The following is a 15,276-nucleotide window of genomic DNA, read 5'->3' as shown; positions in this document are numbered from 1 at the left end:
TTGAAAATAAGAAAACAGAAATGGAAAAGGAGGAAAGGTAATGATGGAAAAACGGAAAGAGAAGATAAACAAAATATAAAATGGCTACGCTGAACTATATGACTCTAAATATTAATGGAATACATAACCAAATTAAAAGGAAGAAACTACTAAATTTACTGAAAAAGGAAAAAATAGATATAGCATTTGTCCAAGAAACACATTTAACTGAATTGGAGCACAAGAAATTAAAGAGAGATTGGGTAGGACATGTAACAGCAGCATCGTATAATTCAAAAGCAAGAGGAGTGGCTATATTAATTAGCAAAAATGTGCCATTTAAAATAGAAGAGGAAATAATAGATCCAGCAGGGAGATATGTTATGATAAAATGTCAGATATATTCAGAGCTTTGGAATCTACTTAATATATATTCACCTAACGAAGAAGATCAAAAGTTTATGCAAGATATCTTTTTGAAGGTAGCTAACACGCAAGGGAACATACTAATAGGAGGGGATTTCAATCTGAATTTGGATCCAAATATGGATAAAACGGGGAAAAAAATTAACAGGAAGAACAAAGTAACCAAATTTATAATTAAATCAATGCAAGAAATGAAACTTGTGGACATATGGAGGAAACAAAACCCAAAAGAAAAGGAATACTCATACTACTCGACTAGACATAAAACATACTCAAGGATAGACCTATTCCTGTTATCAGCCCATATACAAGGGAGAGTTAGGAAAACGGAATATAAAGCTAGACTATTATCGGACCACTCACCCCTGTTATTGGCAATAGAGCTAGAAGACATCCCTCCAAGAATGTATAGATGGAGATTAAACCCCATGCTACTTAAAAGACAGGATTTTAGAGAATTTATTGAAAAACAATTAAAAATGTACTTTGAAGTAAATACGGAATCAGTGGAAGATAAGTTTATACTATGGGACGCAATGAAAGCATTCATTAGAGGGCAAATAATAAGTTATGCAACCAAGATGAAGAAGGACTATAATCAGGAAACAGAGCAGTTGGAAAGGGAAATAATAAACATAGAAAAAAAATTAGCAATAAAGGAAGATACAACCAAAAGAAGAGAATTGGCGGATAAAAAAATAAAATATGAAACATTACAAACATATAAGGTGGAGAAGAATATAATGAAGACAAAACAGAAATATTATGAACTAGGGGAAAAAACACACAAAATCCTAGCATGGCAGCTTAAGACAGAGCAAACTAAGAAAACGGTATTGGCAACAAGGAAAAAAGACAAACAAATTACATATAATCCAAAAGAAATTAAGGAAAACTTCAGAGAATTCTATGAACAATTATACCGAACCGAAAACGAAGGGAAAGAAGGGAAAATAGATGAATTTTTGACTAAAATTGAACTACCAAAACTACAAATAGAGGAACAAAATAAATTAACAGAACCATTTGGAACAGAAGAAATACAAGAGATAATAAAAAATTTACCAAATAATAAGACACCAGGAGAGGATGGACTCCCAATAGAATTCTACAAAACATTTAAAGACCTAATAATACCGCCCCTCCTGGATGTAATCAACCAGATTGATGAGACACAAAACTTACCAGATTCATGTAAAACAGCAATAATTACAGTGATACTAAAACAAGGGAAAGATCCACTCTCACCAGCGTCATATAGACCAATATCTTTGCTAAACACAGATTATAAGATAATAGCTAAACTATTAGCGAACAGATTAGCAGAACAGGTACCGAAAATGGTAAATTTAGACCAAACTGGATTTATCAAAAAAAGACGCACAACAGACAATATTTGTAAATTTATTAACTTAATTCATGCAGTAGAAGGAAATAAAGCACCGGCAGTAGCAGTTGCTTTAGACGCAGAGAAGGCCTTCGACAGAGTAGAATGGAATTACTTGTTCAAAGTATTGCAAAAATTCAGTTTACCGGAGAAGTATATTAATTGGATTAAAGCATTATATAAGGGACCGTTAGCGAAAGTGACAGTAAATGGACATGTATCAAAGCAATTTAACTTAAGCAGGTCAACGCGGCAGGGATGCCCACTATCACCATTATTGTTTGCGCTAGCTATAGAACCACTAGCAGAATCGATAAGAAGAGATAATAATATAAAAGGAATAAAAATAAAAGACAGGGAATATAAAATCAGTCTGTTTGCGGATGATGTGATAGTGTACTTAACAGAACCAGAACTATCAATAAAAGAACTATATAAGAAATTGAAGGAATATGGAGAAGTGTCGGGATACAAGATAAACGTAAATAAAAGTGAAGCAATGCCTATGAATAACGCGGATTTCTCAAAATTTAAGGAGGAATCCCCATTCAGATGGCAAACGCAGGCAATAAGATACCTAGGTGTGCAAATAAACAAAAATCTAGGCCAATTATATAAACTCAATTACAATCCACTAATGAAAAAACTACAGGACGATTTAGAGCATTGGAAAGAGCTACCACTAACACTGATAGGAAGGATAAACTGTATTAAAATGAACATTTTTCCAAGGATACTATACTTATTTCAGGCATTGCCAATACAACTGACAGAAAAATTCTTCAAAGAGTTAAAGAAAATAATAAGGAGATTTTTATGGAGAGGGGGGAAACCGAGGATAGCACTAGACAAATTAACAGAATGGTATAAACAAGGAGGCTTACAATTGCCAAACTTCAAAAATTATTATAGAGCCGCACAATTAAGGTACCTATCAGATTTTTATCAAACAAGGGAAAAACCAGACTGGACGAGACTAGAATTAGATAAAATAGGGGAAAAGATACCTGAACACATATTATATAAATGGGACGAAAAATTGGTACAACATAGAACTTCTCCAGTATTACACCATCTCCTCAATATATGGAAGAAGATACATGTAGAAAGAAATAAAATAAATTACCAAATACCAAAACTAATATTGACGCAAAATAAGCTACTCCCTTTTACAATAGACAACCTTGCCTTTAGAAAATGGGAAAAAAAAGGGATTAAAAGAATAGAAAATTGTTTTTCAGGAAGTAGATTCTTATCCTTTGAACAAATGAGAGATAAGTACAATATAACGGGAGATACAGCGCTGGCATATTACCAACTGAGATCCTACTTGAAAGATAAATTAGGAAGCAACTTGAGTTTACCAGAGGGAAGTAACCTTGAATATGTGATTACAGATACAATGTTAATCAAAAGATTTATAAAAAATATGTATATTAAACTGCAAGAAAAGGAAAATGAGGAAACAAATGGTAAAACTAAACAAAAATGGGAACAAGATTTAAATATAAAGATAAAAAAGGAAACATGGGAGAAGTTATGCTCTGGAACGATGAGAAATACAATAAATACGAGGCTGCGTATGATACAATATAATTGGTTACACAGACTATACATTACACCGCAAAAGTTAAATAAATGGGACCCAACAGTATCTGATAGATGTTTTCGATGTAAAAAAGAAAGGGGAACAACAATTCATGCAATCTGGACATGTGAGAGAGTAGAAAAATTTTGGGATGATCTCAATCAGATATTAAATAAAATAACAGAAAACAATATACCAAAGAATCCAGAGATCTTTCTCCTAAGTAACATAAAAAATAAAGAATTTGGAATTGACTTGGAGGATGCACAAAAAAGATTTGTTAAGATAGCCCTAGCTGTAGCAAAAAAATGTATTATGTCAACCTGGAAATTGGAAGATAATTTGAAAATACAACAATGGTATATAGAAATGAATAAATGTATTCCATTAGAAAAAATAACATATAGTTTAAGAAATAATATTGAAATATTCGAACAAGTATGGGAGCCTTACATTAAATACAATAGCGAAAACCTACCGGGAACAAACATTACCTAAGTTGATGGAAGGGGAAGAGAAGAAAAAAATGGACTCAGTAGAATTTCTGGTGTATTTTTGTTGAATGACAACATTGTCTAACTGAATTAATGCAACCTAGATTGTATAACTAAAATGGATGAGAGGGGGGAGGGATGGGGGGGTGGCTTGGGAGGAGGGAGGGGGGAGGGAGAAAAAGTCACTGTAAATGTGTGGAAAAGAAAAAGTGTATATCATGGCTATTGTGATTTATGGTGTGAAAAATAAAAAATTAAAAAAAAAAAAAAAAAAAAAAAAAAAAAAGATGGGCCTGGCCCTGTTGCTGCGCAATGTCCCAAACAGTTGGACATTACCACATTACCCATCCTTCATGGAAAAGTTCTCCCAGTCTAAAGGGATGAAGAGGTATCGAGAGAAAGTAGGACAGGGTACTGAGGTCACATGATTAGCCATGATCATATTGAATTGTCGTGCAGGCTCAAAGGCTGAATAGCCTTTCCATGCACTTATTTTCTATGATTCGAGGACTTGATGGATTCTGTGGGGTGGTATCCTGAGCAGGCCGTCCAGATGATCTGGTAGATTGCCTCATCACCAGAACTCTGTAACAAGCTGGAGGAACTGGCCTGGCTGGCAGTGAGAGGATCCCCTGGTCAGATCCTTTCTGTATCACCAAAATATCACCCCAATAAACATGGTCCTCAAGGTGACTGCGATGGGGAGAAGACAGTCGGCCACCTCTTTGCAGTCTGTTGATTTATAGAGTGTGCAGAAGGATTCAAGGTTCCTTGTCATGGGTCGTCTCCAGCAACATAGCAAGAAATTGAAGAGCTGTTCCCAGGGATGCACAGAGAAACAGGTATCCAGAGCTGCTGGAAGATCATCAAACCAAGCCACAAAATTTGAAAGTAATACACATGATCTATTCCACATGATGGGTACAGATTGACAGCTCTGCTCATAGGTAGAGCACCTTCAGCTAATACTGTGAGTACTTTTAATTTCTATGCAGGTTTTGGCCCTCTATTGCTCAGGTTGAAGGATATTAGTGTGAGAGGCATGTGCCATCAAGAATTTCCATGGAAGAATCAGTTCAGTTTATGAACAGTTATCCTGCCCCAATCTACATTAACATAAACCAGTCATAGTACTGAATCAATCTAATTATTTTCTGTGTTCGGTCTCTCTTGTACCTATTTTGAAGCTATTACTCAACCGCAAACCATAAACGGTTTGTACTGGGCATTCATGCATCTGTAACCAACTAATAACAGTGTTAGCCCAATAACAGGCAGTGTTACAGCAAATGCACATTTTCATAACAGATTAGGATTCATTTCAGAGGCTCTAGTTCAATATCATTTATAATGATCTGCGATGCAAAGAAGTTTATTTAACAAGTTTTATTACTCTACAGGTGTGCTCACTTCTAAAATATTCATACCATTTGCAATTAAAAGTCAAAGTCTATTTTAATTTAATACTACAGTCAAAATGACTTTACTACTCTAATTTCTACAATTTACGACATGTCCACACAAATGTATGTCATCTTACCATCATTATTTCAGACCAAAGTTCCTTTTATTCATATTTATCTCAAAATATTGGAAAGCTTGCTTAATTAAAAAAGCATTTGAAAAAGCATGGATTATGTAATTAGGACAAAATGTGGAAACCCAGTGCACTGGGAGTCCGTTCCCAAGCCAGTCAACAAGAGACACACAGTAGACTAGAGATGGTGGAACCTTTAGCTACACACACTCTGCTAGAGGAACTTTGCAGGTTGAGCAGCATCAACAGGAGGAAAAAAAATGGTTGACATTTTGGGCCAAAACCTTCAACAAGTCTTCATAAACTGTCTTGGTCTGAAATGTAAACCATTCTTTTTCACTCACTGATGCTGATCGACCTCCTGTGATCTATTTCAATTCCAGCAAATTGTGTTTTGTTTCCCAGAAGAGTTTGGTGCAAGCTACTTTCTTAGCTCTTCTACTACTGGGTTGAGAATGCTCATTTCTGCCTGCACTCATTTGATTGGCAAATGCTCCCAAAGATTTTTATGAAGGGAATTTATTCTCCAGCAAGAGATTAAGGAGCACTAATGACCTCATCTTAAAAACAGGCACCTCTTAATTCCACTGTTGGTGTGTGACCAAATGAACATCAAATGGAATACCCACCTGTATTTTGTTCCTTCATCTTGTTCCATTTGTGTCTGAATTTTGGAGAAACAGGAAAAGAACTGCAGGGATGAAGGAGAACAAAGTTATTTATGCAGCCAACAAGGTGATTTGTAATATCTTCCACAAAGGCTCTGGTGAGAAATCATGTACAAAAGTCTGAAAACTTTTTCAAAGAGCTACATCAATGGCTCCCATACTTTCTTCTGTGCTATAAATTTCTGCCAGTTTATAAAATGGCATTGATAGAAAGTTAAAATTGACTTGGGAGATTTTTTTTTTTATTAAATCACTGCACCAGCTTATAGTCTATGCAAAACTTGTTGCATCCAGGAGTGAAACACAAAAGTCTGCAGACCCCGTGATTGTAGTTAAAACACAGAAATGCTGGAAGAACCAAGCTGGTCTCACAGCATCCATAGGAGATAAAAATACTGTATGTAACTGACATTTCAGGCCTGAGTCCTTCTTATGAGTGAAAAGCAGGCAAGTGCCTGAATTAAAAGGCAGGGGAGAAAGAAAGTGCTGAGAGAGGAGCACAGACAAACAGACAAAGGTGGTAATTAGATATGGATAGGCGGACAGGAGAGGATAGGTGAGAATTGATCAGATGGCTCTCAAAATGCAGAACTGGAAAAAAGGAGACAGAGAGAAAAGGAAAGAGGGAGAGACAGAACTAAAGGGAAGGACGAATAGGGACAGATAGAGGGTGGGGGCAGGGGAAAGTTAACAGAAACTGGGGAAGTCGAGAGTAATGTCATTTAGAGGTTGCCCAGATGGAATATGTTAAATTCCTCCAATTTGTGGGTAGTCTCAGTCTGGCAGTGCATGAGACCATGGACAGACATGTCAGCATGGGAACGGGGCAGGGAAATGAAATGTGTTAACACTGGGAGATCCCCATTATTGTGGCGAACAGAGCTGAGGAACTTAACGAAGCAACCTCCTAGTCTGTGTCCAGTCTCTCCGATGTAGAGAAGTCCATAATGGAGGTATTGGATCCAATAGATGTCCCCTACAGATTCACAAGTGAAGTGTTGTTTCACTTAGAAAGGCCCCAAATGGTAGTGAGGCTGGAGATGTGGGCGCATGTGTAGCACATCCTGCAGTCACAGGGGTAGGTGCCAAAGGCTCATTGATGGGAATGGAGGAGTGGACAAGGGACTCATGAAGGGAATAGTCCCTCTGAAAGGCAGAGAGGGAGGATGTGTCTGATGGCAGGATCATGAGGTAGGTGCCGGTAATGGAGGAGGATAATAAGTTGGATGTGAAGGCTAGTGGGGTAGTAGATGAGGACAGGGGGAATTCTGTCCTTGCTGTACAAGGGGCTGAGGGGGGCCAGGCCAGTGGGTAATGGATATGATGGTGGTAGAGGGTAAGCCACTTTTTTGAAGGACATCTCAGATGATCTGGCATGGAAAACACGTCCTGGGAGCAGAGACAGAGGAATTGAGAGAAAGGAATGGAATCTTGTCAGGGACAGGGAGTGAAGAGGTGTAGTCAAAGTAGCAGCAGAGATTAGTGGGTTTATAGAAAACGCCCTTCTAGAGTTTGTCTCCTGAGATGGAGACAGAGAGATCAAGAAAGGGAGAGTGTTGCAAGAGATGGACCGAGTGGATTTGAGGTCAGGATGGAAGTTGGCAGCAAAGTGGATTAAGTCAATGAGCTCATCATGGGTGCATGAGACAGCACCAATGTAGTCGTCAGTGAAATGGAGCAAGAGTTGAGGAGCTTTGCCTGTGTAGGCTTGTTGCATGGATTACTCCACATAGCCAATATAAAGGCAGGCATAGATAGGGTCCATGCTGGTACCCATGGCTACCCCTTTGACTTGGAGAAAGTAGGATGAGTCAAAGGAGAAATTATTGAGGGCATAGGCAAGTTCTGCTAACCAGAGGAGGGTGATTGTGGGGGAGGAGGGGACTGTTTGGGTCTGTTGTAGAGAGAGAAACAAAGAGCTTTGCCTTCGGTATGGAGGATGGAGGTGTAAAGTGATTGGTTATCCATGGTAAAAATGAAGCAGTCAAATTCAAGGAACTGGAAGCTGTTGAAGTGATGGAGGGCATGTGAAGTATCGCAGATGAAGGTGGGGAGGGTCTGGCCTAGGGGGATCAAAATGGAGTTGAGGTACTCATTCAGTGGGGCAGGAGCACATGGGTCTACCAGACATTTGGGTTTTGGATCTTGGGTAGGAGATAGAACCAGGCAGTGTGGGATGGGAAATAATGCAGTTGAAGGCCATGGAAGGGAGATGTCTGCACAAGGCGGTTTTTTCATGAGTTTTGGAGGGGTCCTGTTGAAGGGGTAAGAGGAGGTGTTCGAGAGTTGTGGTCTGGCCTTGGCCAGATATTGATCACTACACCAAATAACAGCCCCAGCCTTGTCTGCAGATTTGACGGTGAGGTTTGGATTGGTACGGAGAGAGTGGAGGGCCAGACATTCCAAGGGGGTGAAATTGGAATGAATGAGGGTGAAGTCAAGACGGTTGATGTCTCGGCAGCAGTTGGTCCATCCAGGAATCATTTATAATGATTTGACCTGTACCACTCTTATCTTCAGGGAACTATCATGGTTTTTCTTCCCGATGCCATGACTTACCAACACTTTCTGAAACCATGTCAAGTGCTCACCTCCAGTCTTGACTATCAGAGAATGCAGTGGGGTCACAGACACCTCCCTCAACTCATCTCCCTTCCTCTGCTTCCAGTTTCACACCCAGTTCCTACAGTACATGCTATAGTCAGGAGAAATTTCCTCCAATTTTCTACTTAGTAGGCCAAAGCCCCTGCCACAAACTCCAATCTTTAGCCACTGACCTGAGCAGTCCTTGCTTGAATCAAACCAATTATCTTAAGCTCTAATTCAAATAGGACAAGATAGAATGCAGGAAGAAATTATAAAGCGGGAAACCACAGGTAACTGTCATGAGTAAAAGATTACAACCTATTATTAAACATGTTATAGCATGGTATTTAAAAATTTTGTCATATGACAAATTCAATATGGTTTTGTGAAATATTTTTGTTGAAATTTAACCAAACTGAGAAATACTAAGATAAAAATCTAGACACAATGAAACAAGCTTCATAAAAACCATTTACTATCTTAAATAAAAATGGATAGATGATAAACCACAATTCGCAGATTATGATTATTTAAATGGCAACATTAGTTAATTAGTCTTAAATAGAGAACAACCTAAGGCATTGTACCTTTAAAATGTAGAAGACGTTATTGATGCAGAGACTCAAGTACAAAAGAACTGAAACATTTCACATAGAACTCCATTCCTATTTAACAACATTTGACATAGCTACAATAGAAATGATCCTGAAAGTTTAGTGGACATATTTTAGGATTTATCCCACATTCTGTTAAGGTTGAAACTGAAGTGACTGTTCACTTTAACTCTCATTTCCTAAGATTAAATGCAACAATACAACAATGCACCTGTTGCGCAGTTTCAATCCTCTCGCTTTTCATGTTTAAAGCAGTAAATCCTTTGAGCAGAATATCCTCAGTGGATTCAGGAACTGCAGCAGCAAGAGGGACAGTGATGGACCGGGATGTCAGGCTGCATAGGTCCTCAATTGGTAACTAAAAGATAAAAGGCAAAAGAAACATTACAGATTGCTTGGTTCTATGAGGGATGCAGTAACTTCATGGATTTTCTAGCAGTCTAATAATCACAAGGCAGACTTGTAACCAGTTGTTCCACAAAGCAATTAATTTGTGAAATGCAGGTAAAATGGTCATTAAGGAAAAGCTCTATTTCCACACTGCATAATTGATTCTTAATATTTCCTAATGATAATTAACCACAGTATGCTCTCCATCTTAAGAACAAAGGTGGCCTGTAATGTTCATGGATATTGACTATCAGTACATTATCCACAAATCCAGTAATGGTTATTTCAAACTTTAAATCAATAGCCTACACTCTTTCATGAACAGAACAACTGATTTAATGCAAAAATCACTTCAAGGCGATTTTTTTTGGGATATTTTAGTTTTGATTTTCTAAAGACTCGTGCAAATCCAATAAACAAAATTATTACATTCTCTCTCTACATGATATGATTTACAGTCCTTATTTTCCCACCTCCTTACACCCTCCCCTCCCTGTCCCTTAAATTATACAACTACCAAAATATAAAAATACAAACATACAAAAACCACCTAAAAACTGACAGACAACGATCCTCCTCAAGGCTAGTAGGGCACAGATATTAAATAAAAACTTGTCGTCTGCGCCGCATTCCCCATTTCATACTCTTAATCCTTTACCTGCTGGGACAGATTGTTTCTTTTCTCTACTTGGTGGGGGGGGGGGGGAAAAAGGGGTGTGAATTCTATCTGTGCACCTATATGCCTCATATACAGTTGTCACACTTCAATGAAAGTGTCATATCTCTTCTGCAAATTGTAGGTGATTTTCTCCAGGGGAATGCAACACTGTATTTCCATATTCCATCATGTGATATTTAGCTGGGAGTCAAACTTCCATGTAACCACTATACACTTTCTGGCTACTGGAACGCAACCTTCATAAACTGAATTTGATGTCCAAGCAGTATTTTCCTCACAGAAAATGTCACTAACAATTTCGATGAACTGTACTCTGCACCTTTAGCTATTAAATAAATTAATACACGAGTCTTACCAGAATGATGCACAATCATTAGAATTAGCCCTCTCTTTTCACTCTTTCTACAAATGGATTGCTTGGCAGCGTTTTCCATGCAACGCTCTCCTGATTGGCTACCCATGTCCAAGGCAATGAAGTTCAGCTACCTCTATGCTAACTCACACAAAGCATCATTTATAAATCACTCCCACATCTGGCAACCACTTAATTTTAAAACCAACACGTTCAAATTCTTCCGGCTTGTTGATCCTCTCCCTCTAAGCTATTCCAGCTCTCCAAACCTCCCTGCTCAGACAGAGGCCAGACAAAGGGAGAGAGGGAAGGATCCAACAGCAGATCATAAATACAAATCAGAATTTTCAAAAATACATGGCTCCATTGTTAGTAAATGAGCATGATCTAACTGTGTGAATCAGGGTGACTCCAGATACACCGATTATGTTGACTCTTATCCAACTCCTCAGGTGCAATGAAAGAAGTTCAAGTTCCGATTTATTGTCAGAGTACATACATGACACCACACACATACCTGAGATTAATTTTCCTGCGGGGCAGAATTACCACTTATTGGTAGCACAAAAACAATGTACACAAATAAACAAAAAAGAACTGTAAGTAAACTGACTGTGCAATGCCGAGAGATAGAAAAAAAATCGTAAAGTGCACAAGAGTTTTTTCTCAATCATTTGTGCTAGGTCTCTTTCGTTGCTTGCTTTGCTTAGATTTAAGAACCTAATTTCTGCAATCTCTTTCAAATGCAATTCCATGTTAGGATCACTCTTTTCAAAAGGTCACTTTTTTAACAAGATTGTAGATTAATCCTTTTGAGTTGCCTTCTCTCTTTTTTTAAAAAATCTAGAAAACCATCTTGTAGAGATTCCACTTTAATTTTACTTGTCCAGTATAAATGCAAATTAATGTATCCCATGACTACAGTATTACTTGCAATATGTTCCTAATTTCCCAATACAAGCTATGTCCTATATTACAACTATTTGGTAGTCTATTTATAATCCCCAGCAATGTCTTCAGCCCTTTGAAATTCATAGCTTAATCCAAACTAATTCTAATTCTATATCATGAACTGATTCATACCTGTAGAGTGACCTCTGCCTTTATTAATAGCACTACCCACCTCTTTATCCTTTTAGGTGACAAATGAGAGGCAGCAGCTGCTGGAAATCTATACCAAAACAATCTGCTGCAGGAACTCAGTGGGTCAAGCAGCATCAGTGGTAAATGTTGACAATTTTCTTTCTTCCACTGAAGCTGCTTGACCCACTGAGTTCCTCCTTTTCCATTTTGCCTGTCCTTAAATATTCTTGAATGCGAGACTCCAAAGCTTTGGTCACCCTGAAATCACGTTTCTGTAACTGCAATTAGATCATACCCATGTACTCAGGGGAGAAAAGTCGATGGGACAAATAGCCTAATTCTAATCCTGTATCTTAAGGTGGTCCTCATGCACCCCCACATCAGAGAAATGGCTTCTCTGTGCAATACAAGTGCACTTTTGGGGAAATCACTCTGGGAGGAACAATTGCTCCCACTTTGATACATTATTTACTTATATCTAAAGACAATTATGGATGAGGAAAAAATTAGTTTACTAATTAGTAGACATTCTCTTGCCAGTATAATATTGAGCAAACATAATATCAGTTAACCATTCCTCTTCAGATAATAAAACATCTACTAGATAAACTCTATTTCTCCCTTTATCATGTGATATTTCTTTTCCTGTCCCACAACTTTCCCCAGAGAAGAACAAAAATACTGCAGACACTAGAAATCTGAAATAAAAACAGAAAATGCTGGAGATATTGAGCAGATAATTAAGTTTCTCTGAAGAGAAAAATAGTTAATGCTTCAGATCAAAGACCTTTCATCAGAAATGCCAAAATGAAAGTCCACTTTAGGTTATAACTTAAATACACGTTTTCTTTCTTTTCCAGTTGTGATAAACGGTCAGTGACCTTAACACCTATGGTTTTCGACTTCACAGACTGCCTTACTTGCGGAGTGTCTCCAGCATTTGCTATTTCTCTCCCACAGAAGGGAACTGGGTAGTGAGCACCAGGATTCCTGACCAAGTGAAAATAAAGGACCATTCCCAAGTTAGGTGGGAAGGGGAACTTGCAGATGGTGGTGCTCCAATGCACCTGCAGCTTTTTTGTCCTTCATCACACAGATCGTGGGTTTGGGAGGTGCTATCAGAGTGGTCTAGTTGAGTATCTGCAATGTTAATTGTAGCTGGCACACTCTGCAGCCACGTAGTGCATCTGAAAGGAATGCACATTTAGGAGTGATGGATGCTGTGCCAATCAAGATGAATCTTCATCTCTTTACGGAAGCAAAATATTGCAGCTGATGAAATCAGAAATTTCAGATTGGAGAGTGAAAATGTTAAAAATTTCAGTCATGACCTTTATAATGCATCAGGAAGGGCATTAAATCAAGCAATCCACTATATGGGGTTTGAGGAATATTCAAAACTACATTACCTAAGTTTCTAATTTTTGAATAAGCTGTCCAAATTGTAGTCATCACACTGTCAGAATAGTCAGTTTTCAAACTATGTTTGGAAAGAATTCCAGAATTTGGTAGTGCAGTCTATATTTAAATACAATTTAAATAACACGCTGTAACTTTAAACCAGTACTGTTCTGATGAAAGCTCTTCATTTCTCTCGCCAGATGCTTTAGTATGCCCTGCCGTGATTCTTGTTGGCAACGGTTCTTCCACAGTGGACTCTAATCATAGGAGTTATGAAGCACAAAAATAGATCCTTCACTCTACCATGCTGACCATCAAGTATCTCCCTGCACCAATCCTACTTGGTCCAGAGCCCTCCAAGCCTTGGGATCTGATCAGAGTCCCTGTCTCCACCACCATTCAAAATTGCAACCATCCTCTGGATGAAATAAAATCACAGACCCCTTTAAATTTAATGTACGCCTTTTTTTTGGGCACTTGATCAATCAAGATGACCAATCACTTTACATACCCTTTTTCCAAAATCCAAACCAAGGACCAAGGATGAATGGTCATGGTCTTTTCCCAGGGAGGGGAGTCTAAAACTAGAGCATATAGGTTTTTTACACCCAGAGGGTGATGGTTACATGGAACAAGCTGCTAGAGGAAATGGCAGGGGTGGGTACAACTGCAATGCTTAAAAGACCTCTAGACGGGTACATGAATAGGAACGTTTGGACCATATTGGCCAAAAACTGGAAAATGGGTCAGTACTGATAAGTTGGGCCTAAGGCCCAACTAAGCAAGCTCAAGGCCTGAATAGCCTTCACCTGATGTAAAAGTTAATGGATAATCAATCCCAAGTATTTGATATCCAGTTATAAATTCATTTCCTTGCCCTTGGTAATGCAAGATAAAACCAATTGCTCCACAGAAGGTGGCTATTCAAGCCACCTCCAGCATTGGTTATTTGAAAGCATTTTCCAATTAAACTCATGTGTCTGCATCAAACATGATGCCCAAATTAAACTAAAACTCTGATGCTTGCACATGATCCATGTTCCACACTCCCCTGTATGTTATGCGTCTTCCTAGAAGCCTCTTGTTGAGCTGCATCATTTTGTGTTCTAGACTCATTTACCTGCTCTTTCCCCATATCCCTCCAAAAGCATCCATCCCTTCAGAATTCTACCACTGAATCTGCTTCCATTTCTCTCTTGGGTTATCCAATCCAGATTGTAACAGTAGCCTTGATAATTTTTTTTTTTACATGAACTAGAGAATCACCACTAAATATAATCCAAAAGCAACACACAGGCAGGAGACAGCAAACCCGGAGCAATAAATTTAATTTCTAAACATATTTTGTTGTACCATATCACATTTTTCCCTCAGCATTTTTATCCATTATACCATTCAAAATTTTGCAAGAGTAAAGAGGTTCTTTACCTGAACAAAGGTCTGTAGGAATTCACTAAATTTATTAGTCAGTTAGGAAGCATTTCAAGAATATGTGATGGTAAATACAATGGGAACCAAGGCTTAGACCTTTGGACAGGTCCTTAAACTCACCCTTCTATTTCTCACAATGATGGAAGCTGAGTGAAGGAAATACGTTTGACTAAGTCAGCAGGTTGGGTATTGTATCAACTTTCACTGAGATTCGTGGCTCAGTTACTTTCAAAATTCAGATTTATTGTTTGAGTACATGCACGACATCACAAGATTCTTTTTCCTGCGGGCCAGGCTCAATCCCGAGTTCCTCCAGCAGATTTTTCTGGGCTTCAGATTGCAGCATCTGCAGTCTTCTTTATGTCTTAAAATGGTTTTACACGATTGACAAAGACAATTTGTGGGGACAGATCAGACCAAGCTGTCCAGTCTCCTTGTCCAGGCAGCAAGCCAACACTGACATCTGTAACATACACGTAATCACAGAACAGCTGCAGAGATTGCAATATGATGTCTATCAAATTCTGATCTTTAACATTTCCCGAGCTCTTTTGTATTGTGATGTAGACATCACAATAAAAGTGTGCCTGAAATTTATAACACTTTGTAATACAAACATCCTTAATGTAATTGGAAACCAGCTCTTGTTCATACAAAAACA

The 15,276-nt window shown here is 38.3% G+C and overlaps 1 protein-coding gene across 4 annotated transcripts in view; it reads right to left on the bottom strand.

Moving 5' to 3' along the window:
- Nucleotides 1-15,276, bottom strand: part of cog3 (component of oligomeric golgi complex 3) — a 79,332-nt gene that overhangs the window by 54,409 nt on the left and 9,647 nt on the right. For 3 of the 4 annotated variants that reach the window (XM_069889646.1, XM_069889645.1, XM_069889644.1), the window contains exons 2-3: nucleotides 9,491-9,637; nucleotides 6,041-6,102 (exon numbers count right to left, since the gene is read on the bottom strand). In XM_069889646.1, coding sequence (XP_069745747.1) covers nucleotides 6,041-6,102; nucleotides 9,491-9,637 — 209 coding nt within the window. Of the gene's footprint in view, nucleotides 1-6,040; nucleotides 6,103-9,490; nucleotides 9,638-14,735; nucleotides 15,051-15,276 lie in introns of those variants that run through there. The other variant, XM_069889647.1, reaches the window with a different exon arrangement.

This window comes from Narcine bancroftii, chromosome 7 (genome assembly GCF_036971445.1).
Source record: "Narcine bancroftii isolate sNarBan1 chromosome 7, sNarBan1.hap1, whole genome shotgun sequence".
Classification (NCBI taxonomy): Eukaryota; Metazoa; Chordata; class Chondrichthyes; order Torpediniformes; family Narcinidae; genus Narcine; species Narcine bancroftii.
Note: the sequence above shows the minus strand (reverse complement) of the source record. Positions and strands in the feature narration are given on the sequence as shown.